The following is a 26918-nucleotide window of genomic DNA, read 5'->3' as shown; positions in this document are numbered from 1 at the left end:
ACAGTCTTCACCCACTTCAAAACAAGAGCATGAACATAAATATCAACTACCTGAAGAATTAAATCAATAACCAAAACTTCAACACAGGTCGAACTTTATTCAACTGTAAGTTTACAACCAAGTAAATTAGGGCTTCAGATTTATCTGGGAAAATTGTGTTGAAGGTTTCCAAAGTGTCTGAAAGTGGTAAAATGAGCTCCTATGAGTGCAGCTCCTTATGCAGCTTATATATAAAAACACAAGCGTCTGTTTTTATTATAAGTTCATGGGTTTCTTTTTTGAAGAATGGTCTAAAGTGTGAGCTCATTAACCCATTTCTGAACAACTCGGCATTTTCTTAAATATAAAAACATTTTTAAGTAATTAAGTAAAACATGCTTTGTTGAATATTTAAAGAAAATGATTCCCCAACAAGTTATTTTCTACTGCGCTGATGCTTCAATGCCCAGGCAGAGCTTTTGTTTTACTGCTTTTCCTAAAGATGTACCCATCATAAGTTTACAGTTTTGCCATTTACTTGTTTTTCCCACCTTTGTACGAACAAAGCCTGATAAAGCGAGGTAAGCTGTGATTTATTAAGGAAGTGTGCAGCTGACTTATTTGCACTGAACTGTTTGAGATTTATGTTTGGGCTTAATTGGAATATAAATTAACATGTCCTCAGAGCTTGGATTATAGAATAAATGCAGCCGTTTCAAGTCGTAAATCAGCTTTAGGAAAGCAAATTAAGAGTCTTATATATGGTTAATATTATGGTTACAATAGACACACAGAAACTGATAAAAATGAAACAGATAAAGCATAAAACTGTAAATAGAAAGTGAGTAGAAGCTGCAAAAACATATCAGTTTCAATATTAAAGCTTGAGATTGCTCACAGACGTCACAGTCCGGTGAATTCAAAATGTCCAACAATCACCACTTTCAGGAGAATATGGATGCTATGGAAAGCACTCCACACCAAATCAATGCAAGAATGGCTGGTCATAATTTCAAAGAAAAGCTTGAAGAAACTTTTTTTAAAAGAGTTGTTAGGTAAAAGATATTCTAAGCAAATGTCTTTTGTTTAGAAAGACATTTTAAATTATTGTTTTTATGTAAATGTGTTGGGTAGCTGAAGCTCAATCGCCAGGCAGACTATAAAAAACATTTTTACTCACAAAGTTCTGGAAATATAAATTATTTCAGCCTGTAATTACACACAGCTCAATCTTGATTTGCTGATGTTTGTGCAGTATAATCACTGAAGTCCTGTATGAAACGTGAAAACCTGTCCTCAGGTGTCCACCTCTCATCATTTCATCTTGCTCGCCCTTTTGGTAACTTCCCCCCTGCTCATCTCTCCGTCCATTTTTGCCCTCCTGCCTCATGTCGTTCTGCCTCTTTCCCGTCCATCACCTCCTTCCTCCTGTTCTTTGTAGCTCTGCATGACATTTTGCTTCTTCACACACACTTCGCCCGTTCTGTGCACGCTCAGACAAAAGGTTCACAGCATGTGCAAATACAGATATGATGATAGACATGCAGGTGCATGGACACGGACCGCACAGAACATGATAAACACTGAAAATGTCAAATGCAATTCCACCCGGAGAACAGCTGGATGTCGACTGTCAAACATCTGGCTTAGGGGTTTTTTAGGCTCTATTTTAGCTCCACCTATTGCGTAAAGGTACATTTACACGCCGGAAGAAAAAAGAAGCGGCAGGATCTTCCTTGTTTGCTGTAAAGAAAATAAAAAATAATGGATGGATGAAGGTCTGACTTAGTCGTTATATAACAGGACCAACCAAAGAACAAAAAGGCAACAAATTTTCACTTATACAAAAACCTTCAAGATTTTGCTGATTTACTTTATGAATTAATGATAAAATCCTTATGAGAAATTAGATGGATGCGAAAAGTGCTTAAATCAAAGATATCTTGACTAATATTTCTTGAAGGCTTTTGGATTCTGATCTAGGGGAAGACATGCGGCAAATGTCGTTGGGTCCGGGAATCGAACCCGCGACGGCCGCGTCGAGGGCTGAGGGCTTCCAAACGTGGGGCGCGCTAACCTCTACGCCACCGGAGCACGCCCCGTCAGGATGTAATTTTAAATGTTATCTTTCTGTCATAACAACCATTGGTGACGTTTAGTCTCTAAAACTTTAAGTTTCCTGTTACCCACCACTGTCTGATCATGTGACCCGGCCATTAAAGGCGCTGCTCTCCCTCACAAACCGGCCGACGCTACATTGTCTGCAGATCGTTGAGCTACATTCATTTAATTATTTAATCATTAGTTCAGAAAGCATTCGTGTTTACATTTCAGAGTGGTTAAAAGCTTACATTTACAGTATTATTTCTTTTATAAATTGAGTAAAACAGGATTAATTTTAATTCATCCAGATTAGTGAAATATTGAGGACATATTCCTCCAGTGCCGTCACAGGAGTAGGGAACTTGAATTACTGTAAAGTAATCGGCACAAAGAGAAGAATCTGTTTTTTTGTTTTGTTTTTTTTTCTCCCCTCCAGGGGTCTTTTTGTGGGCTCTAGTGTCATTTATATGACAGTAGGCTGACAGGAGAGGGGAAAGACATGCGGCAAACGTTGGTCGGGTCCGGGAATCGAACATGCGAGGGCCACGTCGAGGCCTCAAGGCCTCCAAATGTGGGTTGCGCTATCCACTACGCCACCGCAGCACACCCGAGAAGAATGTGTTTTAATGGTGCATTAATTATTATGGCTGCTGCCTCTCAGCCGGTTTGTGGAGTCGAAGCTCTAATGCATCGTCGTGATTACACAAGCCCACTGATGTGCATACAAATGTGGGAGGTTTTATCACCGAAGAGGAAGATCTGCATAAAGTGGGAGTTTTTAATTAAAAGTGTGACTGCACACCGGTTAATTATTGTGACTGTTGTAATAATCGATAACGCTAACACACGGTCCTGGGAAGTTTTAAGGCTGTGATCGTCTGTTGAACGCTCACTGATTAATGTTTGACGCCTGGAAGTGAAATAACTTCCAGTTTTCACTCCAGGTTAAACAAGTACACACAATAAAGAGCAGTGCAGGAATACCCAGTGATAATATCCAACATCTGTAAAACCTCTCGCTCTAAAAATGGGAAATGATCTTCTGCAGATGATCTCTTATTGATTCTCACAACATTCGACTTTTAATGGGGTTTTTCTTCATATATTGACAAGATAAGTGTATTTTTGGCTCCTTTTTAGTTAAAACCCTGGTCTGCTTTTCAAACTAAAAAAAAAAAAAATCCAATTATTGTGGAATAATGAAAGGTAAACATTTGTATTTCCCTTCAACTGTCTGGCTATCTGGGCCCTGCTTACAGTTTGGATAAAATGTTTCCAAGCAATTCATATAATTCATATTGCTTGCAGCATTCACTAATCCACTAATATGTGGCTTTGAATTGAATTTACCCAACAAATACATGCATTATGCATTTTGCAGAAAGCCTCGCAGCGAAATTTAAATAATCAGATGTTCCTTTTCTCATTAAAACAGAGCACCTTATCTGAACGTCGGTAATGTTAGTTGCTCCTTGAGTGCTAAGTGTGATGTCAGAGGATGTTTTGATTAACAATAACAGATGTTTACTTGCTTTAGCAACATCTGGGTAGTTTTTTTTTAATGGGTAAATTTGAGCTGCACCTTTTCTGACCAAACTTCTTCAGTTCAAAATCCCACTTGTCTTTTAAATGGCTCAGTCTCATTAGTCCACATGCAAAATTATCGTGTTAAGACGTCTTTTCCCATCATCGATGCATCCGTTGTGGTTAGATCAACAGAGCTGCATCGGTTTTTAAATATTTAATGTCTAATCTTTCATGCCAAAGATAGAAGCAACATTTGTGGGTGAATTCATTTAGGGATTTTCTTCTTCTGGTGTGGAGCTGTATTTATTTCTCAGCAGTGATTTAGAAAGAAAACCACAATGAATATGGCAAAAAATGTCAGGTTTACCATTTTTAGGGCCTCACCAGTCCAGCACAGTTTAGCATAAGCATGAGCTCAGACGTTGCAGAAATTTAAGAAGAGCAGCAATAATAATAGTCAAGTAACAGAAAAAGTACAGCCGAGTAAAACTACTGCTATAAGTAACTTTTTTCCCAAACAGTGAAGTAAATGTCACTAGTCCAACCGGCTATTGAACATAGATAACAAAAGTAGCAGCTTGTTCTTGCTAACAAGCTTAACTTGATTTATTGTCACGGATTAGCAGACAATGTGTATCGAACATTATCTGCATTAATCAACTCTCTCTGTTAGTTTGGCCGTTTGCTGCCATGATTCGCTGCCGCACAGGTGAAAACGGCGCGAGCGTCTCAGCGCTCATGTTGCGTTTGAAGGCGGCTCGGAGAAACGCGTCACGACATGTTAGCAATGGATTACACAGATGTGACGGCTGAAAGAAGTAAGTGGGGCAGAGGGCACAGATATGGGAGGTGTGGGAGAATCTACTGCATCAAATGGAGATTTGAATAATAGGAAGTTGGCCACTCTGAGGTAAAAATAATAATAATAAAACAGCTTCCAGTCCAGGGCTGACTCAGCCAGTCCGCCGGGCCTGGACTGGCTGAACCTCAAGAAGTGGAAATTAAGACGACCGCACCAGTGATAAGACGGCTTCCTCTCTGCATATTCAGTCATATTTGGTGTTTGAAATGTTAAAATGAATAGTTATTGGTCTTTTTTTCATTTTGGAGAGGATCTCAAGTGTTAGCATAACTCAGCTGTTTAGTGGTTCCTACCCAGTTTGAATACTGGGGTTCCAGTGTGTTAGGATCTCTTTTAAAAAAAAATTTTTAATAGTTTTTTTATTTGTTAAATGATTTGTAGGGGTTATTTGAGTATTTGTTTTACTTCTTAAATGTTTTGAGTTTATATTAGTTTACTGATGATGAGTGTTCATAGCCTCATCAATCTTAGCATAAGTCTGAATTTTGGGCAAATTACTGTTCAAGCAAAGAAAAAATTACAAATCTCTGTTCTCCTGAGAGTATCGTAACGTTACAAAACATATTCGACAATCTAGCTTGTAATTTTGCTTTGCAGTTGGAGAAAAGGTTGGAGAAAAGGAGTGGCTGCACCCCTGTAGGTTTTTAAACAGCTTTGTCTTTAACAGCTCTCCCCTTGACACATTCACAAAAGACCTTGTTGAGGTCCTTCAGCGCCAGAGGCTGGCAGTCGGGACATGTTTACAACCGTCTTGGACAAACTACTTCAGAGTGACATTTCATCTCCAAGTCCGTTTTAGAAGATCGATATGGAGGGAGAGAACAAGGTAGGAGAGAATTACAGTCCAGAGCGTTTGTAGCCCTAAAATAGGCGTTTTTTTAAATGTTATTATTATTTTACTAAGATAACCTTAAAGTGTGGGACTGACTAAAAAAATTAAAGAATCATGCCAGAGAAGTTTAGGAGTCACGAACTTTAAAAGATCATATCAGAGGAACGTCAGTCAGTAGATATAATCAGCTGGAGGGTTTTGTGTGGGTCTTCAGCTGAGGTTAGATCATACAAACCGCTTCACTCTTACTGGAAGTTTGCAGGTTTTAATTTAGAACCTGCAGTGCAAACGGCTAACTTTCACAAGAGAGAACTAAATTTGATCTGGAGTTATATACAACCAAAATATCCTCAACGCCTGAATTAGTTTTTACAAAATCTGAGAAAATTTAAACGGTTCATTAATTTAGCAGAAAATGAGTCACTATTCGTCTTCAGTTGTTTGAGATCAAGTTCCATTTGTACATGATCTTCATTTTAAAATCATTTTGGCCTTTTTTCTCCACTATAACGTAGATGGGACTGTGTTTCCCTACAACTACGTCAAAAGGTATAATATATTGAAGTGTGAAATATTTCACTTTGAAAACAAAAACAAAAACAAAGCACAAAACATCTTTGTGTTCATTCATTCATAAATATGGTTTCTAAATCCCATTTAAGGCTCATAAAGATCATTAACCTACAAAAATGAAGGGAATTATTCCCTGGATAAATATTAATTTGAATGAGACGCATTTGGAAACATTACTACATTAAAATTAGTTCCTCCTTTAGACCTGGCTGTAAACCTTGGTATGAAAAATGCAGACAGAATTTCCTCCTTTGTAATACGACTGAAACTGATGGTGGAGGTGCAGAAACCTACTACGTTTTTTGGGGGGGGTGAAATGATTAGCATGGTTTAGAAAGCGGCTTAAAAAAACTTGCAGCAGCACAATGAGGTTTTATAAATCTGTCTTAATCTACTGCAGTTCTTTTCAGATCCAGGAGTCTGAATGTGGCGTCAATCTGCTGAGTTAATCTGAAATGAAACACGTTTTTACCTCATTGTGATCACAGAAACCTCACCGGACGTTTACGAATCCCCTCTTTCCATGTGCTTCATCTGTAACACAATTAACCCCTCTTATCTAGTTAGAACATACATCAATATACTGTCCCTGCTTGTATGATTAAAGATTTCTTTGCTTGTGAGGGGAGAAAAAACAGCAATCTGTTGATTGGGTTTGACATGTGCTGTTTAATATTTCATCAAATCACTCCATTCATTTCCACCCAGATGAACTAATAGAAACTGTGAGATGCTCACCATCCTGCTCCTGGAGAGAAACCAGAGCGCTCGGAAAACACAATCTGCTGAAACAGAGTTATTCAGACTGTCTGGGGACCGTGAAACGCCAACAGTTGGAGCTGTGACGCCGTCCAAAAAGTTAGAAAGCTGTTGTTTCGTTCTGGAAAACAAGTTGGTGGCATAAACGACTTGCACAAACAGGTTTTGTCAGTAATCAGGAGAAAATGAGAAAATGCAACGAATAAGAAAATTGAAGGAGTTGCAGTGAGCGTAAGGTCTAGAAGTGATTGTTCCATTAATAAAGTTGGTGAAGGATTGAAAGTGCTGCAGGAGGCGGAGGGATGAACCAAAGAGACAAACTACTTTGGCGTAGCGCCTTGTGTTTTGGCTGCTTTAAAGGCTGATGGAGAACAAAAGTCTCCTTTCTAATTCTAATGAGTTTAATTATGGCTCGCCCTCAGCCAGGTGCTCCGATCAGCCGCTGTCTGTTTCCATTAATTGACAATTAAAACGGGAATAAAGCGCCTGTTCCCAACTCAGGGCTCGCCCCTGAACAAACATCAGACATTTTTTCAACCATTTAAGTCGCCCATATGTTAATACTTTACAGTCACCGGCCACTTTATTAGGTACACCTTGCTAGGGTGGCAGAGATTCAAGAAGGTACAGGAAACGTTCCTCAGAGATTCTGGTCCATATTAACATGACAGCATCACGCAGTCGCTGCAGATTTGTTGGCTGAACATCCGTGATGTGAATCTCCCGTTGCACCACATCCCAAAGGTTTTCTGTTGGATCTGGTGACTGCAGAGGCCATTTGAGAGACACTGAGCAAAGAAAGTCATTAATGGAAGATTTTTCTCAAATATTTTGTCACAGCAAGCATAATAATGTCTAGTTTTTCAAATGCATTACACAGTTACAAAAGCTGCCAGGAAAAAGTATTTATGACATGGCGGTCAGAAGATGGGTACAGTGTGGTCATAAAGGGACGAACATGGTCAGCAATAATGTTCAGGTAGGCTGTGGCGTTGACATGATGCTCAGTTGGTACTAATGGACCCAAAGTGTGCCAGGAAAATATCACCACCACCAGCCTGAACCGTTTATACAAGACAGAATGGATCCAAGCTTTCAGGTTGTTGACGCCAAATTCTGACCCGACCATCCGAACGTCGCAGCAGAAACCGACTCATCAGACCAGGCAGCGTTTTTCCAATCTTTTATTGTCCAGTTCTGGTGATCTTATAATAATTATAGCCTATAATTATAGACAGGAGTGACACCCGGTGTGGTCTTCTGCTGCTGTAGCCCAGCCGCCTCAAGGTTCGATGTGTTGTGCGTTCAGAGATGCTGTAACTTCTGTAACTTCTCTGGAAAAGAAAGTGAGAACAGAAATGATAGAAAACATCAGAGATTTTATTTTTGCCTAAATGCTGATGCCTGGATGATCCAGAGGTTATTAAAGTTCATCATAGTCGCTGTCATTTTACTCAGTGATGAACACGAAGAGCATTTTTAATTAAATTATTAAACTGATCTTAAATGCCGTGCAGCACTTTATCAGCAACTTCTGGAGTCTGATCTTTAAAAAAAGTAATAACTGTAATTAACTGTTTCCCTGCTGTTCTGTTCTTTTCATGCCCTATTTTTATTATCCTGCCCTTCACTAGTCTATTCTTTGCTGTTTTTTGTTTTCTATGTTTTGAATTTGTGTTTGGTTTAGTGCTATAATCTCCAACATAATTTGTTGCTTGGTTGCCGTCTTTGTGTGGGTGATGAAGTTTGGCTTTCCTTTATGCGTGGCTGCTGAGATTAAATCTTCGTTTGCTCATATGTGCAGCTTCTCTGTGTGGTGTGAAGGATCCATTATGTTTTGTAAGAGTTGATAATGAAAGCGAACTCAAAGTGCACAGGAGGGACGGGGTCAACGGCTTCGTGGGCGTTAAATGGTGTTTGCGGTGTTTTTGAGGCGAGGATTGTGTGGAACTTGTTGAAACATCCCTCAGGTGTTAAATAACCTGCAGTTCACTGCAGATTGAGCATTGTACTATTAATTACAGTGCTGCTGGCACGACGTGACATGCGAAGGGTGTGCATTGTAAGAATGCTTTTTTTTAAATTATAATTTATCTGTAAAATTCAGAAACGGTAAGTTTTTTTGGAACGCTTTACATGAAAACAAATTTAAACTTGTAACATGAAGCCTGCTGAGTTTGGAGGGAAACATTAAGATGGCGGCTTTCGTTCTGTTACCATTCATTTAGCTGTTTTGTAGCTGAAACTGATTCCTTGTTAAAACGTTTCTTGATTGAAGACAGGCTTTGTGGAGTTCTGCTTTAGTTTGTGCAGCTTCCCCACTTGGAAATGGATGTTTACGTCCAGATTTTTATCAACTGGATTTCACTCAAAACACCAAGCAGCTTTCTCCATTTACTCTAAATTTATTTATTAGTCTCTGTCAGGACATTTCCAGAAGCTGGTAAAAACCTTTAAACAACCCCAAAAGATGAAATAAACAAATAAATAAATATGACTAATCTGTATTGTTTAAATTTACATAAATTAATTTAACTCAAACTGCATAGAAAATACTGAGCAAACTATGTAACTAATAAGTAAACCACAAAATAACTAATTTAAGTTCTTTAACCTTAAAGTGCAACATTTCAAACTAATATTCAAGTTGTTATTTTATTACCTAGTTTAAATTATTTAATATTTAATGTAGTTTAACTGATAGAAACACAACAGTCAAAATCACCATTTAACACGTCGGACTTCACAACGACAATTTATCATGTTTAGGTTCAGATGTCGCCGAAAACACAACATCTGTGTTTACAGTTGTAAACCGATGCTAACTAGCCGTTAGCACCAGTGGCTAACGAGCCGGTGCTAACGAGCCGGCTAGGCTACAGCTAATCCAGGCTGTATGCAGACTAGCAGTCCGATCTCATAATAATTCAGTCTCTGATTGTTTCTAGATGAATCCGTCTCCGCGCTGCTCCACCATGAGAGCGGATCTCTGCTCCAAAGTGACACCAAACTCACATCGTCTTTGTTACCTTGTCTGGTTCAGTCACTGTTTTCACCATGTTTACTCTCAGTGTCTGTTATTTACAGCCAGAGCTTGACTCTTCTTGATTTCTGGTCCTTTTTCTCCTTATTTTGACTTTATTTTTATTTTCTCTCTCTTTTCCTGATTTGACTTCACAGGCATTAGATTATTTCTCTGCCCTCTGACTTGGGCTGAGTAAATTATTCACCAACAGTAGCTGCAGGCCTGTATCATCTTCTCCCTAAAAACAAACAAAACACTGGAGTTTGGATGCTAAAATGACAAATAACTGTTTTTTTATGTACAGCTGCTGGAGGGAAATTCTTGTTTTCAGTTAAAAATTGCAGCTTTTCTGGCAAGGAGAAACAGCATGAAACATTTTCTCCCTCTTCAGCTGTTTAACTTCTGTCCATGTAATTTTTAGAGGTTTTCTGTTGGCACACATGTTCTTCTGACGCGTTTCAGTCATTTTGTCTTCCCGCTGTGTCTCAAAGAGAAACTGATCCAGTTTACCCGATCAAAGAAAAACATTTCCTGCTTTGTTTCTGCATGTAGGTCAGTCCTGCGTTTTCATTGCGGTGAGATATTTGCTGCTGTGTCGTTCGTTTTGGGGTTGATGAACATCGAGACGTTGCAAAAGCTTCCCTTCATTTGTTCCTGATGTTTGACAGCTCGTCGACAGCCAAAAGCTAAGCTGAGAATTAAAATGAAACAAATGACAAAAAGCAGCCTAGATATGCTGTAAATACATCCCACATCTGGAGACATGACACCCTGTTGTTCAGGAGGCAATAAAATCTTTGACTGCAAGTAGAATAACTGCGTATTTAGGTTTTTACTGAACTTAAACCTGTTTTTCCTAAAGCAAAAGAATAATGCAGCAGAATTTATCCGAACCTATGAAGGCTGTCCACCTGCTTCCTCTGTCATCCATCATATTCTGAGTAATAAACCTGCACCTGTATGGGTCATAAACGCAGCACTTCACTCTATAAACAGAAAACAAACACATTCCCTCGGTGCCTCCCTGGCTGCTGCTGCTGCTGCTCTTCCATTTGCTTCCAGCCTTAACCTGAGTTTCAACAGGCAAAGCGTCGAGGTCTGATTAAATCCACCGGCTGTTAACCACAGAATATTTTAAAGTAATAATATCCTGCAGTTTTTCTCTTGCAGGCATGGGTAGATAAGGAACAGGGCTAAATTGCTTCCTGGTTTAACGTTGTCAGCCAAAGGATCCTTTCGAAGCTGTTAGCCTCAATTATGGCTCAGTTATGATTCCCAGTGGCTATAAAACCGCTGGACCTCCAGCCATTTTCATTCTGCACGTTGCTTCTCTGTCGTTGGTTTGCAGAGTTTAGACAGCAAATGGCCTAATTATATATTTTTATACCTACAAGCACCTTAGTGTATTGACATGCTTCACATCTTTCCACCTGTGTTGCAACACAAACTGGAAAGTTTTAATAGCCATAAATTTCAGCCATTGTTTACATCAGGATTTGCTGCGTGTGGCTAAAATGTGGGATGACGGTTCAGACTTGAAACTGTCATCCCACGTTCACTTTCACTTTCAGCAGTGAAAGTGACTCAATTTGGGTTTTGGGGAAGTTAAACGATTGGAATAAGGCCGTTCAGACTGCTATGAAAAAGCTGGATATGGGCGTATATACAATGGGGGAAAAAATCTGATTTTGGTCCCTTTTGCCAGATGTGTGAACACTGCTCTAGAAACTCAAATGTTTTTTGAATAAACAGAAATAAGCTCAACAAATCCTGATTTTTTTTATTTTTTAATCTTTAAAAATGTGGATGCTGCTGCAACATGTCCAGCATTGAAATGACCTCTGAACTTTACTGATAGGCCAACTACCTTCTGCACAATTTGTACAAAATAATCTTTTCCAGAGACTCATCAAGTCATTTTAGTGAAGCAAAAATTAACCTCTAGTTAATTTTATTGTCTATTGTTGTTTGCAGATGTCTTATGCATCAGATTTGTGATTTTAATATCAAAATATTAGTTTTTAAAGCTCTGGAAAGTTAATGATTCTGCCTTTTTTTGAATATTGACATTCATTCCTCTAATTCTGATCAGAGGGATTTTACACTCTGTTCTTTTCTGTTTTACTTCTCCTGCTCAGTATTTTGCTTCCACTGGTGCCTTTTATTTTTCCTCTCAAAGAACAAAAAAGAAAAAGCCGACGTCCTGCTGCATCTCTTCCCTCTCAATCTGTCGCTGCCTCTGAGAGACATGCACAGATTTCCCACTGTTGGTGTCTCAGAAAAGAAACCCCAGATCATCTCGAGATGAGAAGAGCTACAAGATTTGGCTGGCTCCGTCTGATCATGAGTCTTAACGGGAGCCTTTGGGGGATGAGGAGTGGGTGGCAGCTCTGCCACATGGAGGACAAAAACACTGAGGAGTTGAAAATGATGAGAAGAGGGCAGGAAATCTCTGGATTCATTCTCGGTTGTGAAGAAAAAGTGAAGGTCAGATGGACACAGTAGGATGTTGAGGGAGCTAATGATGGCGGCGGCCGTCCTGTGGTGTGGTAAAAAAAAAAATAAAAAATCACATTTGGGACAAAAAGGAAGAGAGGTGTCAGGATTAGAGCGAGACGCAGCAGTGAAGGGAAAGGAGCAAAGGTCTGCAGGAGAGACAGTTTTAGGAAGCAAAGATGCAAACCTTAAGTGACACCTCCCTCTGGTTTCCTGCTTCAATGTGAGGAATTATGTAAAAGTGGAAACTATACGAATGTAAAGAGCTAAAACTGGACGAAACAAGGAGAATCTTAAAAACAAGAGCCAGGTAAAATTTTCTGATCTTCTTCCTGCTTCACATTGGAAATCAACTGAAAGTTAAACTCTGCCTCATGTTTCCCTCGTTATTAGTTAAGAAACCTGGCATAAAAACAAAACATTTCCCTCCTGAACGTTTCCCTTCCTCAGATGTGAACACGTTGCAGCGCTGCGGCCTTGAAAGCAGAACACAAATTAAAACTGCATTGACAAACTGCAGTGTTTATTACTGAGAAATAAATAAAGCCGGAGCTGCAGAGTTGAAAGGCTCTGGGACGTAGAACGCTTAGGTAATTTAATTTAAAACTAGAAGTTAAAAAGTTGGTTAGCAGTACTCCCTTTCTTTCAGAAATCATTTCTAACTGGGTCACACAGATTTATCACTCCTGGGTCCATTGACATCCTTTTAAAATCTTATGTTTGCATTTTCTTGGCTGTAACTAACATTAAAATTGTGCCAGTTTGTTGTCTTGGAGTCAAACTTTAATATTTTCCACATTTGTAATACAATTTTGACACGCAGGCCAGTGACCTGCATGTTTTAGAGCAACGTCGCCCATTTCCAGTCCTCCAGAGTGACCCTGTTACATGCTTCCCTGCTCCAACACGCCTGAATAAAACAGCTGAATCTCTTCACCGGCAGACACTCAGCTCTGCAGAGGTCTGGTAACGAGCAGTTCTGGATGTCTGGACTTGGGCGTCCATGTTTCTGAAGTTCCTCTAGTTCAACACACCTGAATCCAATGTTTGATTATGAAGCCTCTGCAGAGCTTAATGAAGCACTGGCGATCTAATTGGACCACAAATTCATCCTACGAATGCAATTAAGGGGAACTTAAAATGGGAAACAAATATTTTTTCTTTCAAATCGTGTTCTTGTTGTTCAGGTGTTTTTATTCTGAGGCCACAAAAATTAATTATTTGAGAAAATGTGCTTTTGTTTTAATAAGATACACCAACTAAATCCTTTTTATGTTTTGGATTTAAAATGATTTCACACAAAAATGGCTACTTTATTTGTTTTGTAAAAATGTTGCATGCTTAAATTATTAGCATGTTATTAAACTTACCTTAGAGCAGCATTTCTCAACTCCAGTCCTCAGGCCCCCCTGCCCTGCATGTTTTAGATTTGCCTCTATTCCAGAACAGCTGATTCAAATGATTGCATGACAATCAGTAGCTGCAGAAACCTGTTAATCACCCACAGATTCAATCCAGGTGAGTGGCAGAAAGAAAAACCTAAAACATGCAGGACAGGGGGGCCTGAGGACCGGAAATAGAGAAATGCTGCCTTAAGGTGCACTCTAAAGTCTGGAAAATATGGTACTCTATTTGGTAGCGGCTCTTTATTGTTTCTCGCCATGATTCTGCTTTGGGTTTGCTGCCAGATTCTGAACATTTTGATCCAGTTCGACCGGAGAAACTTCATCATAGCGGCGGCTCCACAGTGAATTTATTTGCTGCAAAGGGGCCACATGCTGCTGCTGCAGGAAAAGCCCTCATCATCTGACCTCCCCCTCCGTTCTTGGCAGCCGGTGTGAGGTGTTTGTGCTGATGTGCTGTTTTTACCAAATATAGCTCTCTGCATTGTGACCACACATTGTCACATCGGTTTCTTGTGTCAATTGTGTGTCCAGTGATGCAAACAGAGCTGGAGACGGGATTTCTCTTCCCTCAAAGTGAATTTCACTTCTAGAAAGAAACAGCATGTTTTTGCTGCAGATAATCCACCAGGTGTAGATTTTAAGAATATTTAGGATATTTTATTATTACATCTGAGTGATTTTTGTAATGCAAATAAGAAGATGAAGAAGATCTCAAATGATTTCTGCGTTATTAGTTAAAGGTTTAGTAGTTTTGCATTAAAGCTGCAGCTCAGAACAGTGTTGTTTTCTCACTAAGTCACCAGGTTTTCTTTTCTGTAATATAATTGACCTTTTCTGAGATAAATAATGAGCTTGTGGGGTTTTTACTGGGTGTATCAAGACAATTGGTTGAGTTTCTAAAGTTTTGAGTCATTACGTAACCTTTCCTTCTTAACTACTTTTGTTTACTGTGCAAACCGTATTTTATTGTTGCCAAAACTTGGCAACCAAGTGACTTGGTTCGTCCGCTCATTTCTGCTGCAGCTGGAAGTAGGCCGGGCTGATGAGACTCAATCTGATCCACAGGTTTTATCTTTCATGTTAAAGTGAAAGTAAATTTTATAGTTTAGTTAAAAAATAATTCATGATTTATTTATATTGGCTCCATCCAGACATGCAGATGTGAAACAGCTAATAAACAACTTTCTTTTATTATGTCTGAGTGAAAAGAGTTGCCATTTGGTACGGAACCAGATTAGGGACACTTTAATCCCAAAACTCCGATTTTAATCTAAGAATTTTAAGTATTTTCTCAGGACGCTGACTAAGAAAAACATTCAAAAGACTTTACAGTCAGAATTTAGATGTTTTTTCTGTGCACCAAAACATCTGGCAATGAAAACTTCTTAAACTAATTTGAATAGTTAACGGTTGTTAAATAACTAGGATCAAGTTGAATGTGATTCAGTTTTTTGTGAATTAGCACCAGATAAACTGAACAAGAAATTTCCAACTGTAATGTTAATATTTTGACTTTTTCAAAAAAGACTGAATTATTTCTTAGAGGTTCTGACCCTTTTCTGTGGCTTTTATAAAAAAATACATAATATTTGTAAGAAATATTCCTGGGAATTTAAATTTCAGTATTTTATGGATTTTATACTTTTTATTGACAGTTTGTGCACAAGTTTGATATGAACACATTTTTCGTTTAGTGGTCTGATCAGACTGAGGTTGCGCTGGGAAAGAGCTTCATGTTGATCTTGAGTTTCTCAAACTCCAAATGAATGCAGATGTAGGCAGCTGTTGGTAGAAAGACTTCCTAATGCTTTCACTGCAGCAACGCCGTAACGATTTCAGTGTTTGGCTTTCAGCGTGTTTCATCGTGTCACAGTCACTTAATGCAGACTTTAATGGGATCAGTGTTGGTTTGAGCGTCGACATTAATGAAGGATTCACTCAGCGTGTATCAGTGTTTAATGAATGAGACTTAAAAGTTCTGAGGCGACTTCAGTCCGGATCGGATCCGTATTTGCTCAGGTTTGGTCCTTCACCTTGAAGTTTGTTTTAGAAAACAGCCTCTGTGTCCTTCTGGTCATCAGATTAGGAAGGTTGAACGACACAAACAAAAGATTTTACAGATGAAGGATGGAAGAGCCTTAGTGACATCAACACATCTTAAATCATTTCTAAAGTAGTTAATCTCTTCCAATACAGTTTTTACATTTAACTTCACATTATCGCATAGGGTTAGAACAACTTCTTGCTCCCAACTTACACAATTCACACAAACAAATGGTGTTTAGAGTGTGGCTGAATAGTAAAGTAAAGCATCAGCACCAGCTCTTCCTTTACCGTCCCTACTGAAGGGACAGTAAACCTAAAGCTGCTACATTTTTCATTAAAAGGTGCTTTCTGGAGAAGAAGGTGCTTACAGAGTCTAAAAAGCCAATAAATTTTGCAGCAAACTGTCTGAGGTGGCTCCACTGCAGCCAGACTCTTCCAAACAGTGCAGGATAATGTACTGATTCAGTGTCTGTGCACTGACAGGAAAAGGCCGATGAATCCTGATTGTGTTTTGCCTTGTAGTCATGGAGAGGAAATGGTCTGAGTTGATGCACTGCAGACAGACCCATGTTTTACTCTGCTTTGTTTGATTTATAAATACATATTTATAAATCAACCATGCACATTTAAATGCCCTAGCATCATCGCTCGCATCGTGTACAGACTCACCGAAGTCTCTTACAAAAAAAAAAAAAAAAAACGGTTGAGTCTGTCTGACGAGTGGATATTCTGAAACTTCGGAGCAAGTTGTTTATTTCCTCCTTTCTCTCCTGTGTGGAAATACAGACTGTAGTTCTTCAGCAATGCATTCTGGGTACAGAATAAAACAGACAAATAAATAAACACACTTGAATTTCACTTTAAGTTTGATAGGGATTCGTCTGTGTTAATAGGGACGCCAACAAACAAACTGGACAGAACAGCATCAAAATGCTTAAAGCAAAAGCTAATTGGCAGCACTTGTCAATAGGCTTTTTAAAAAGTACAGAAAACTAGTAAAAAGTTAATAATCATTTAAAATAGTGCAACATGATGGGGAAAAAATAACTTGGGTGAAACTAATTGTGCTAAACGTTTCAAAATTGACTCAAGTGCTAAAAGAAAAATTAGCTTCACTATTAGCACATCAGCTGATTAGTGGAAATGTTTCCACCACCGGTAAACTGCTCACAGTGTAACAAAGAAAAGGTGCATTTTTGAGATTTTTGAGTTTGTTTTGTTCCATTTTCCACTGTTTGACTTGCCAATCGATGGAACATTGGTGGATTTCAATAATTGGCCGATTGATTAGTGCATCACTAAACTCTGCAATGCTTTTACTTCCATTGACCAGAGACTGTGAAAAGACAGGAACTGGAAGAAACCTGGCTTGTTATTTTGACATATAAATTGTGAAGCTTATTTTCAAGTATTGCCGCAGATTCCCAACTGGATTTCAGTTTTGACTTTGAGCATTGTAACAAATAAATGAATGAATTTGGTTTTCGTCTGACTGTGTATCAATTTTGTTGCTTCAGCTTTTACCCTCTATATAAATCTCCCTTTCAACTCTGACCAACTACCCTGCCATCGCAGAAGTCGTGTTTCTGCCGCCACTATGTTTTGCAGTGGGGGATTTTGTATTTAAAATGTTCCTTATTATCTATCCATGTCGGCCAAATTTTAGTTTTTTTGCAGGTTTCAAGGCTCTTTTCTTATTAAGAGGGTTTTATAGCCAGTGGTGGAGATTTAAACAGCTGTTCTTCAAAATGCAGTGTCTTTTGGTGTGGAAATAAAAGAAAAATTTCAATAAATCAGGATTAAAATGGGGAGAATTGACTGTAATAGTGAATATGAACTTCACTGGTATATTATAGCTTGATGTAATGTATAAGGAATGAGTTGATATGAAAGTTTTGGAGGCAGCCGTGCAGCACTGAGACGGTTCCTGCAGTCTGAAGGCTTGATACTAAAAGATGATTAAAATTTGAACGCTTGTACTGGATCAGAGAAGTTTGAAGAATTTCTTCTTTTTTTTTTCGGTCCGGAGAGCAAAATTGAATGTCTAAAACGAAGCAGCGAAACAAAAGAGCCAAAGCAAAGTAGAGCAAGAGAGCGCAGAGGTCAGAAAGTAGCCAAGATGAGGAACAAATTCAGCGAACAAAAGACTGAATCAGAAGTTGTTGAAGGTGAAGCAGAGAAAATTAGAAAGCTAAATTAGTGCGCGCAGGAAAGGAGCGAGGGAGAGCAAACAAGCGATGCATGAAGGTAACGCCTTGCAGGAAGCTCCGTCTTATATCATTCCAACACCTTTATAGTCTGGACACAGATTCCCTCCATCCCCGTTTTGTCTTTCCTCGTCGTCTCGCCCGCCGTCTGTCTCTTTCATTGCAGCTCACCGGTTCCTTTAAAGGTGCATGTCATAGTCAAATTACCCACGCTGCTTTGCTGTAATGAAACTCCCAGCAGCCGAGCGCGTCGGGCTTTTTTCAAGTCCATGCTCCTGATATTTATCAAAATTCAGCACAAGTTCACTTTTTATTAGTTCTTATTAGGAAACATGTTGTTGTTTTTTTTTACTTGTCCTCTAAACTTCCAGTCCTCTTTGTTCACTGACAGTTATTAGGCAATGCCCACAGCAAATCTTTTATTATTACGTTAAAAACAAATTCTTTTGTGCCTTTTATTCCACAGTTCTGATACATACAGGTAATAGGTTGTGGATGCTCTGAACTCGTGCATTCACATCCTTTCACAGCCTCCGCAGACCTGAATGTAAGGTAATGTTAATGGCCATCAACCTCCATCTGCTGACAGTCGGCATTTATCATTTCAGGACTTATTTTTCTGCAGCCTTGTTAACTATGATTGTGAAGAGAATAAAAAGAAACTCATAACATGCTGATTAATGTCTAGGTTCTGGTTCTGACAAACTGTTTTGTGTTGATCTTGATGAATGGCTGATGTTTTCTTGGGTAAATTAGTTTCATATTTGTATTAAGAAAAGCGTGCAGACATGGTTGAAAAGAAAGTGTTTAATTTTTAATTAAACAATTGGGAAAATTTACTTAATTTTCTGACTTAAAATGTAGAAAAACAACAGAAACTACAGAGAGGATGTGAAAATTAAGTAGGAGTTTGAAAAACTACATACCCCCTTACTCCTTACATATAGTGAAAAATGTTAATGATTGTTGATTGGGAACAAAAGTTGCAACATTCATCAACTATTCAGCTGCTGTGGTTTACTTTCACTACACTGTGCTAAACAAACCAAACCTGTTCCCCTCCTCACCTGTGGTGGCGCTGCACCAATCTTTTTATAGATTTATATTTGAGTAAAATGAACATTGCTCCTTCATTCAATGAACTACTGACAACATGTCTCAGAAATCCCAAACACAAATTTAGTATTTATTTGCTGAAAATGAAAGTCAAAATAATGAAAAAGATGCAGAGCTTCCAGACCTTAAGCGATTCAAAGAAAAGAAGTCCATATTCATTTAGAAACAACAGAACTAAAGTTTTAACTCAGGAATCAACATGTGGTGGAACAACCAGCAGGTTTGCAGTGGACTCTTCATGTTTTCCAGACCTGAATGTCTTGGTGAAATGCTGTGGCTCAATGTCCAATGACAGACAATACCAACAGAACATGGAGTTTAATTTTTAAACACAAATGGTTCACCCATATTTCGTCTAAAACATCTCAAACTGAACAGTTTAGTTCAAAGTCTACTTTGGGAATCTAAACCTGTTTAAATCTGTTTATGAAATCACTCTAAAACATCCTGGTTGCCAGAGATTCCCTTCACAGAAATACTTTGGTTGTTGCCTTATGATTTAAGGACGCAGTAGATGAATGTTTTGTGGTGAAATATTCATTATCCTATAAAAATTGCAGAAAAATCCCTGCGTAGCGGTGGAGGGATTTGACATCTTGAACATCAACATTTAATCTGTGAAGTGAAGCGGCGACCTCTTTCTCCTTTATAAAACACTAAGCAACCTGCATCCTGAGTTAAAGCCACCCCTACACAATCAATGTTTTGATTCAGCAGTTGCTCTGCACACTGTGGGGAAATGCATCATACCTTGATCATAACTGCTTGTCTGGGAGTTTGGCTGCAGGCGGGCTCAGCCTCCAGAGATGCACGCAGACGAAAACATGCACACACAGTGCAATTACACACACATGGTCAGAGCTGTTGGGCGCTTGCACGTCACTCAGCAGTTTTTTTAATTACAGAAATTAGGCCAGGGTTTGGCCTGGAGGGAGGGGAGAGAGCTGAGCTCTGTGTTGTTCCTGCCGGTCACACACAGAAGGGCACAGATACAGACAAGAGCACACACAGGCTCCCTCTCCAAGGTGGCTGCAACACACACCCAGACTTGCTTTTAATAGGGCCACTTATGAGTTTGAAATCAAATTGCCCTCTAACCTGATGTCAGGACACACACCCGCATGCATGCACACACTCACTCACTGTAGACTGCTGCTTCTTTCTCCTTTATTTCCCCTGTCACTGCTGATGGTCTCACATTTAGAGAGCTGTCTACCACTCGGGTGGTGCCACGGCTCTAAAGCTCAAGGGTAATTGGAAATATTTCACACATTATCCTCCACTTCTCAAACACACACACTCTTATCCGTCTCATCTGAGTCCTTGGTGGTCAGTCTGATCATCAGAGCGCTTGCGTGACCAAAATGGTGCCCAGAGTTCAGCCACTGTTATTAAACACAAGGACGACGCTTCAGTTTCTCGTTTTTTTGTTCTGTCTTGAAATGCGTCAGTCTCATGTGTTCCCACCGTCACTCTTTATGTCCCATTCGCCTCAAACAGTAGATCTTCACAAAATGGAAAACTACTTGAATTTGTTCATTATCAAGTCTAGCCAACATCAGCAGTAAAAGTACCAATGACGGATAGGTGGGAAAGTTTTTCTGTGAAGCCGCCATATTGGATTCAGAGATCAGGGCTGGTGAGAAATCTTGCTGCTAACATATTTAACACAACGGGAAAAGAGGAGCAGGAGATTCTGACTGAGCACAACTGTGTGGTGTTTGCATCTTGAGGGCTGAATAGATGGAGTACTGCTGTAGTTTAACATTTGATATGATGTTGGTTTGACGAGAGCAAAGCAGTTAAAATCCCCAAATGCATCAGTAAATGCTGCTGTCCAAAAACGCCCAGAGCTACTTAGTTTAGCAGATCAGACACCAAAGATCCTTTAATATGTATAAACAGCCATATTATCACTACTACAGAAAATAACATCTTCATCTTCCTTCTTTCCCCTCTTGAGTGTTAAGCCAATCAGCATCAAATGATTGATATTTATCAGTAATATTGCCATTATATGTTATAAAAATCCTGCTGTATATTATATAATATTGATCTGTTAACCCAATATCATGTCCTGGAGTTTGAGCATTATGCTCACACCCCTAATATATTATTTCGAGGATTCTGGAAGCAATGCGAAATAATTCAGTTCAGGTTTAACCAGTATTAGTGTTTTAGATTTTAAATGGTAATCTATTAATCGGAGGCCAGCTTTAACATCAGTACATTGTAGATATGTCTTCTATTGTTAGCTTTTTTTGCATTTTCTAAAATGCTCCCACATAAATGGCTTAAAGGTTGTGTGGTCAACTCTATGCTTGAATAATTATTTGAGTTCAGCTGCAAATAGATTGCCTTTTAGCAGCGATGACTCCAGTAAACATGAAATATTTTGCCGCTTTATCAAAAGGTTTTATGCCATAATAGTCAAACTAAATATAGAGAAGGCTGGAGTTTGACCCCAAGCAGCTTAATTTCTCATCGGTGCAGGAGTGTCCAATGCAGCCTGTGGTAGAAATATTCCTGCATCATCCCACTTGAACTAAGTGAGGTTGGATAATATTTCAGTTGTGGTTCTGGAAAGTCTCTGGAGCTTTCCAAACCCGCTAAGATGCTGCAGCATTACTCCCCCGAAAACTCACATCTAGATAGATTAGACGGATAATTATTTTGTTTTCTCCTAATTGCTGGTGTTGTCGTGCTAAATTACATGTTTTGAAGTTAAATCGGCGTCGCTCAGTTGCATATTGCTCCGAGCTCATGTCTTGCTTTCTCCTTAGATCAGCGTTAAATTCAGCTGCAGGTAACAGTGGAAGGATCTCCTAACAAATCATGTCACATTCTGAAACCAGCAGATGTGCTTTGAAATAGCTAAGCACCAGAATCACATTCAGCTGCCCTGTTAGCCTTTACTGCTTATGTTTCAGTACAGCTGATATTGAGCATTATTGGGGCCTTTTCATTAGTTTAAAACTTTATTTTAAACTGGTAAATACGTCTAACAGTTGGAATTAAATTTAAAGCAATGCTGTCAATGCTTGGCTTGAGGATCCCAACAAATAATCAAGTCCACAGAAAGAATAAAGAAAAAATAAAAATTTGGAAACACCACCAACGTAAATAATAACCAAAGGAAAGCGTAAGAAACACAAACCAAAAAATATTACCAAATATGGTTCCCATATAATTTCCTTTTTTTTTTCTTTGTAAGAAGACACATTTTCTGTCTCCTTCATAATTATTCCTCAAGCCTCAAAATAGTTTGCAGCAAGATCTTTCAATTGTTTTGGCTACTCTTGAAAACCAGCTGCATCGGAGAGGAGGAGCAGCCGTCACATTTAAACAAATCCCCTTCCATGAATATCTTCTTCGCAGTGGCCAACTGAAGTCGTAACATGGTCGTCATCAGCCTTAAATGTTGTCCACACATCAGATAAGTATAGAAGTGGATCGGCCCTGAATCACAGCAAACGATGGAGGAAAGACGCTGCAGCTGATTTCCAGTTTGTCCAGGAACGTCAATAGTTGCATTTGTTCCTGTTGTTCCGGGTTGACTTCCAGATTTATACAATATAAAGCAAAATGTTGGTTCTCCATGTTTGGTTCTTGTTCAGGATTGTTAAGCAGATGGTACTTTCTAAGTTCTAGATCTGTAAACTTCTAGCTATAATATTGTTCTGCATGTCATTTTACAGCTGGATTTGTAAATGCTGTTTTGTTTTTTTCTGTTCATAAACTGTTTTTAATGTCACTAGATTGTATAAATTAATGCATTTTGCTGTGGTCTACATTAGTACTTGCTTTGTTCATAAACAGTTTTTAAAAATAGCTTTTCTGACTCACTAATGATTTTCAGTCTCTGTAATTTAAGAATAGATCAAATATTGGCCGTATCTACAGATGTAATGATGTGGGAACAGTTTCAAGCACCTTCCAATACTTCGGCATTGAAGCCACTTAAGTTGTGTAACCCGACATGAGAGCTTAAAATCGTCTTTCTGTGACACAACAGGGTATCACACAATGTTACATTTGATTTACAGAAAGTGCATTCTGGGCAGAAAGTAGTAATTTACTCACATCTTTTCCATACATGTAATTTTTATTTATATCAAGTCCAGAGAACAATATTGACTTTGGCAAAAATGAAATAATACAACAGAAAAGAAAACAACGTTGTTGAGTAAAAGTCAACATTATAAATCTAACTGGCTCTGTTTTTATAGGCATCAGTTTGAGGCCGTGTACTGGGATGTACGCGTTTTCCAGTTTTTCTTCTGTGCTTATTTATTGTCCTCTTGAGCTTTACTATTCGTCAAGTATTAACGTTTTTTGTTCTAATTATGAATTTTTGATGTTAAAAGGAACAAAAAAAGAAATCACACACTTCAAATTCTGCTCCTAACATCATTCCTCAGAAAAACAGAAACACATGGTGCAACAAGTAACATTTTTATATATATATGCCATATATATATATATATATTTTGTACTTTCATGTTTTCTCTTGATTTTTTTGATTTTTTATTTTATTTTTGAAAGCATTTAAGAGTCTCTTAAGTGAGTCTTTCAGTGAATGTTAGTGATTCTGTAATTATTTTTCTGGCTCCTTTTCAACATTCATCAGTTTGGTTTTAAACTTTGAACCCATGTGGCACAAATAAGTCTAAAAGTCACACAAAATGAGTTTGAAAATCAGATTTTTTTCCCACCAGTTTGTGCTGTCTGACAATGCTACGGTGCTGAAGGTATCCATCTGAACTTTAAACGTTGCGCTGCAGTTTGGATAGGACACCTCTGGTCATAATTGCAGATTCCTGCTTTCTCCAGCAAGCCCAGAAAGCACTGAACGTGTTGTTCTTATCTTTTTTCAGTTTTTTTATAAACTGATGGTGTGTTACTGGATTGACCCTGTCTGCAAATACACATCCAGTCTCTGTTCCACTAACACGTATGCAGCCATTACCATGATTTCTTTCCATTATCCAACATGCAGCATGATCTTCTTTCAGAAATGGAAACTCACATGTTCCATCAGGCCCGCGTCTCCTCCATTTTGTAATCCATATTGACTTGTGATCCCAATATTTTTCTTTTAACATCTGTGGTCCCGCTGCCTCTCTTTTCCACCCCGTATTGATTGATCATGTCCATTGCACCAGGCTTTGTATTTATACTCCCATAATCCAGAGGCTCACACGGCCTGATAATCCTCACCCGGACACATCTTTCACATTCAGTGCTTCTTTTAGTTTTTTTTTTTTTTTTTTTTCGTTTTATTTTGGGAAAAGGCGTCTCAGAAAGGTGGTCTGTGTTGGAAGTGAGAGCCAAAATAAGGCAGCAGCCTCCAGACGCAGCGGTATCGTTTTTGATGCAGTTCAAATCCACTTGATGGTGCTTGTTGAGTTGGTGGGTGGGTGGATTCTGGAGAACCGCAGCTTTGTTGCCGTAAGCTTCGCTCACCCTGACTCTGCCACATAACCTTTATTCTGATGCTTTTTTATGATTCATGATTAGATTTCTTTGCGGCTGCATACTTCTTATATTGTTTGCCCCTCTTTTTGTCTAGATTTTTGATTACTACTCTTTTCATCTTACCCAAAGTATTAAATTAAAACCTTTCCTTCCCATCTTCTATGTAATTTCCTGGACTTCTTGCTGGGCAAATAAATTGGCTGTGACTCAGTCTTACTCCTCTCCTTCATTCTGATCCCACCTCTCTTATTTTCCGCTCCTCTAATTTCACCTCTAATCACCTTCCTGAATCACCTTCCTGTCCTTAAGCCTTTATCCGTCTTTAACTTTTTCCTGCTCTGCCTTATCCAGACTACACCACGCTTTCTTCCAGATCTTCACCACCTTTCTCCTTCTCCTTGCTCCTCTCTTTTGCTTTCCCACTGCTCGTCCCAGTGTTTGAGTTTGAGTTGGTGGTGTTATAGGCATGGATGTATCCCCGTTTGAAATCGGGACCCCCGAGTCCCCCGACGCTCTCACCCTCCTCGCTGGTCGTCGACGAGGCGGCGCTCGTCGTCGACGCGCACTGCACCAGCATCCCGTGCAGGGACTGGCTCCGTCTCGTCCAGATCACGCTCAGCCGCTTGGCACAGCTCACGGCGCCGTAGCGCCTGGCAACAGTTGCGGCCGCATCGGTTGCTAAGGCAACAGAGGAGCCCATGTCGAGCGAGTGTCGCCGCTTGCCAACAGTCCCACCGGCGGGGCTCAGAGGGGAGACGGGGCTCTGATAAGCCTGCGAGGAGTTCCATTTGTCCCTGCCTCTGGGTGTGATTCTCCAGTCCAGCAGCTCCGAGTCTCTCAGGGGGGCAGCCAGAGAGAAGCTGGCTCGGTTTGTCAGTTCTCGCTCCAGGCGCGGATTTGGGCGATCCCTGGAACGAGACTGTCGGGGCAGTGTGGATGAAGGAGAGGGGGAGTAGTAGAGGGGAGTTCTGTCACTTTCTAGGTTGTGCAGCAGTGCCTTCCTCTGCCTCACCACCAAGGCCATCTCGCTCCCTGCCCCTGTCGTCGTGGAAACCACCCCTCCGGCCGACAGGAACTGCTCCAGGTTGACTCTCGGCTTTGGCCGGGGCTTCGGGGGCAGTTTGGGAGGCAGAGGGGAAGCGGAATCGGCTCCGTCTTTCTCCTTGTCCTTGTCTTTCTCCGCCTCCCCTCCTCTCTTAGAGGGCAGGCCGTTGGGAAGGACCACCATCATCACGTCTCCAGAGCCGTTGGACTGATAACACCCGCCCCTGTTTCCCCCTTTGTCCCCACATCCACCCACTCCACCCTGGCAGCAGGCCCCACCTCCAGCCTCCGTGTTGCCGTTTTGACAGAACATGTGGTCACCGTGGTTGCAAACCCGATGGCGGACCATGAGCGCCACGGTAAACACGAGTAGGGTGACCACGACGACGCCGCCCACCAGTATGGTGAGAGTCCCACCCAAGAAGTGGGCTTGGAGCGAGCGGCACGCCGGGTAAACATCCTTGGTGGAGAAGGAGGTGCACCCCAGTACTTTAGTGGCAGCCAGTGAGGTGATTGTGTCGTCAAAAATGGCCAGCACACACAGGTTGTAGTCCACCCCAGAAACCAGGTTCTTCAGCAGGAAGCGGTCGCTGGTTGATGGGAGGATCCTATGGAGAGATTTCAGAAAGAAAAGCTTTGTTACTTCACACATATTGAGATGTAAACTATATTCAGTCGCTCGTATTGGGACCTAAATATTCAGCTTACTGTGAAAAACGTAATGAGGCTGAATATTAGAGCAGCAAAGTAAAAGGCGGTGTAAAAAGAGCAAAAGATTGGTTCTGTTATTAGCAGTAGAACAGAAAATGAGGCTTTTCTTGGCGAATGCACAAAGAGGGATGCAAAGGAAAAAACATCTGCTCATTTGGAGAGTACTTGATGCCTATAGGTGTTGGTAATCATGTTAAAATCTGTGTGACGTCGATATTAAGGCATTTTTGATCCGTAATGTCCAAGTAGCTAGAAGATATTGATGCATATTAAACTACAAAATATATTTTTGAAATAGTTTTTTTTTTTTCATAAGACGCACATGGTCTCAAAAATGGTCAAATGAAGAACATGGGGCTCCAGTTGTACAGTCTTAGGTCTGTGACACGTATAGCAGGTTAGATTATTGGTAAACAAGACTGTAAGTTAAACGTCCACACTTTGCTGTTAATGTTACGTCCAAAAACAGAGTCTCCTCTGTGATTGATGCAGTTTGTCTGCATGAGTTTGAGTGCGAAGGGGTTATAGACAGAGAAGAGTTTGACCCCGTCCTCGTTTTAAGTGCTGGAGCTAACGAGTGGAAGAAAGGTGAACTGAATGGATGGAGAACAGAGGGCCCTCACTTTGCATAATTTGTATTTAGCTTGCTTCAGGATGGGAATTGGTTTATTGTTTGTATTTAGAAGAGCAGAACAAGCATGTGTTTTTTGATGAGTATGTGTGGGAGCCTGAAGCCCACCTCAAGCGTGTTGTT

At 39.9% G+C, this 26918-nt stretch overlaps 2 protein-coding genes across 3 annotated transcripts in view; one reads left to right on the top strand and one right to left on the bottom strand.

Annotated features, from left to right (window-relative positions):
• The window catches only part of pcxb (pyruvate carboxylase b), a 333693-nt gene that overhangs the window by 147072 nt on the left and 159703 nt on the right, over window positions 1-26918 (top strand). The gene's annotated exons all lie outside the window — the stretch shown is intronic.
• The window catches only part of LOC122820292 (leucine-rich repeat and fibronectin type-III domain-containing protein 4), a 51269-nt gene continuing 48537 nt past the window's right edge, over window positions 24187-26918 (bottom strand). For both annotated transcript variants that reach the window (XM_044097600.1, XM_044097601.1), the window contains exon 8: window positions 24187-26061. In XM_044097600.1, coding sequence (XP_043953535.1) covers window positions 24762-26061 — 1300 coding nt within the window. In that variant the 3' untranslated portion in view covers window positions 24187-24761. The remainder of the gene's footprint in view (window positions 26062-26918) is intronic.

This window comes from Gambusia affinis, linkage group LG18 (assembly GCF_019740435.1).
Source record: "Gambusia affinis linkage group LG18, SWU_Gaff_1.0, whole genome shotgun sequence".
Taxonomy (NCBI): Eukaryota; Metazoa; Chordata; class Actinopteri; order Cyprinodontiformes; family Poeciliidae; genus Gambusia; species Gambusia affinis.
Note: the sequence above shows the minus strand (reverse complement) of the source record. Positions and strands in the feature narration are given on the sequence as shown.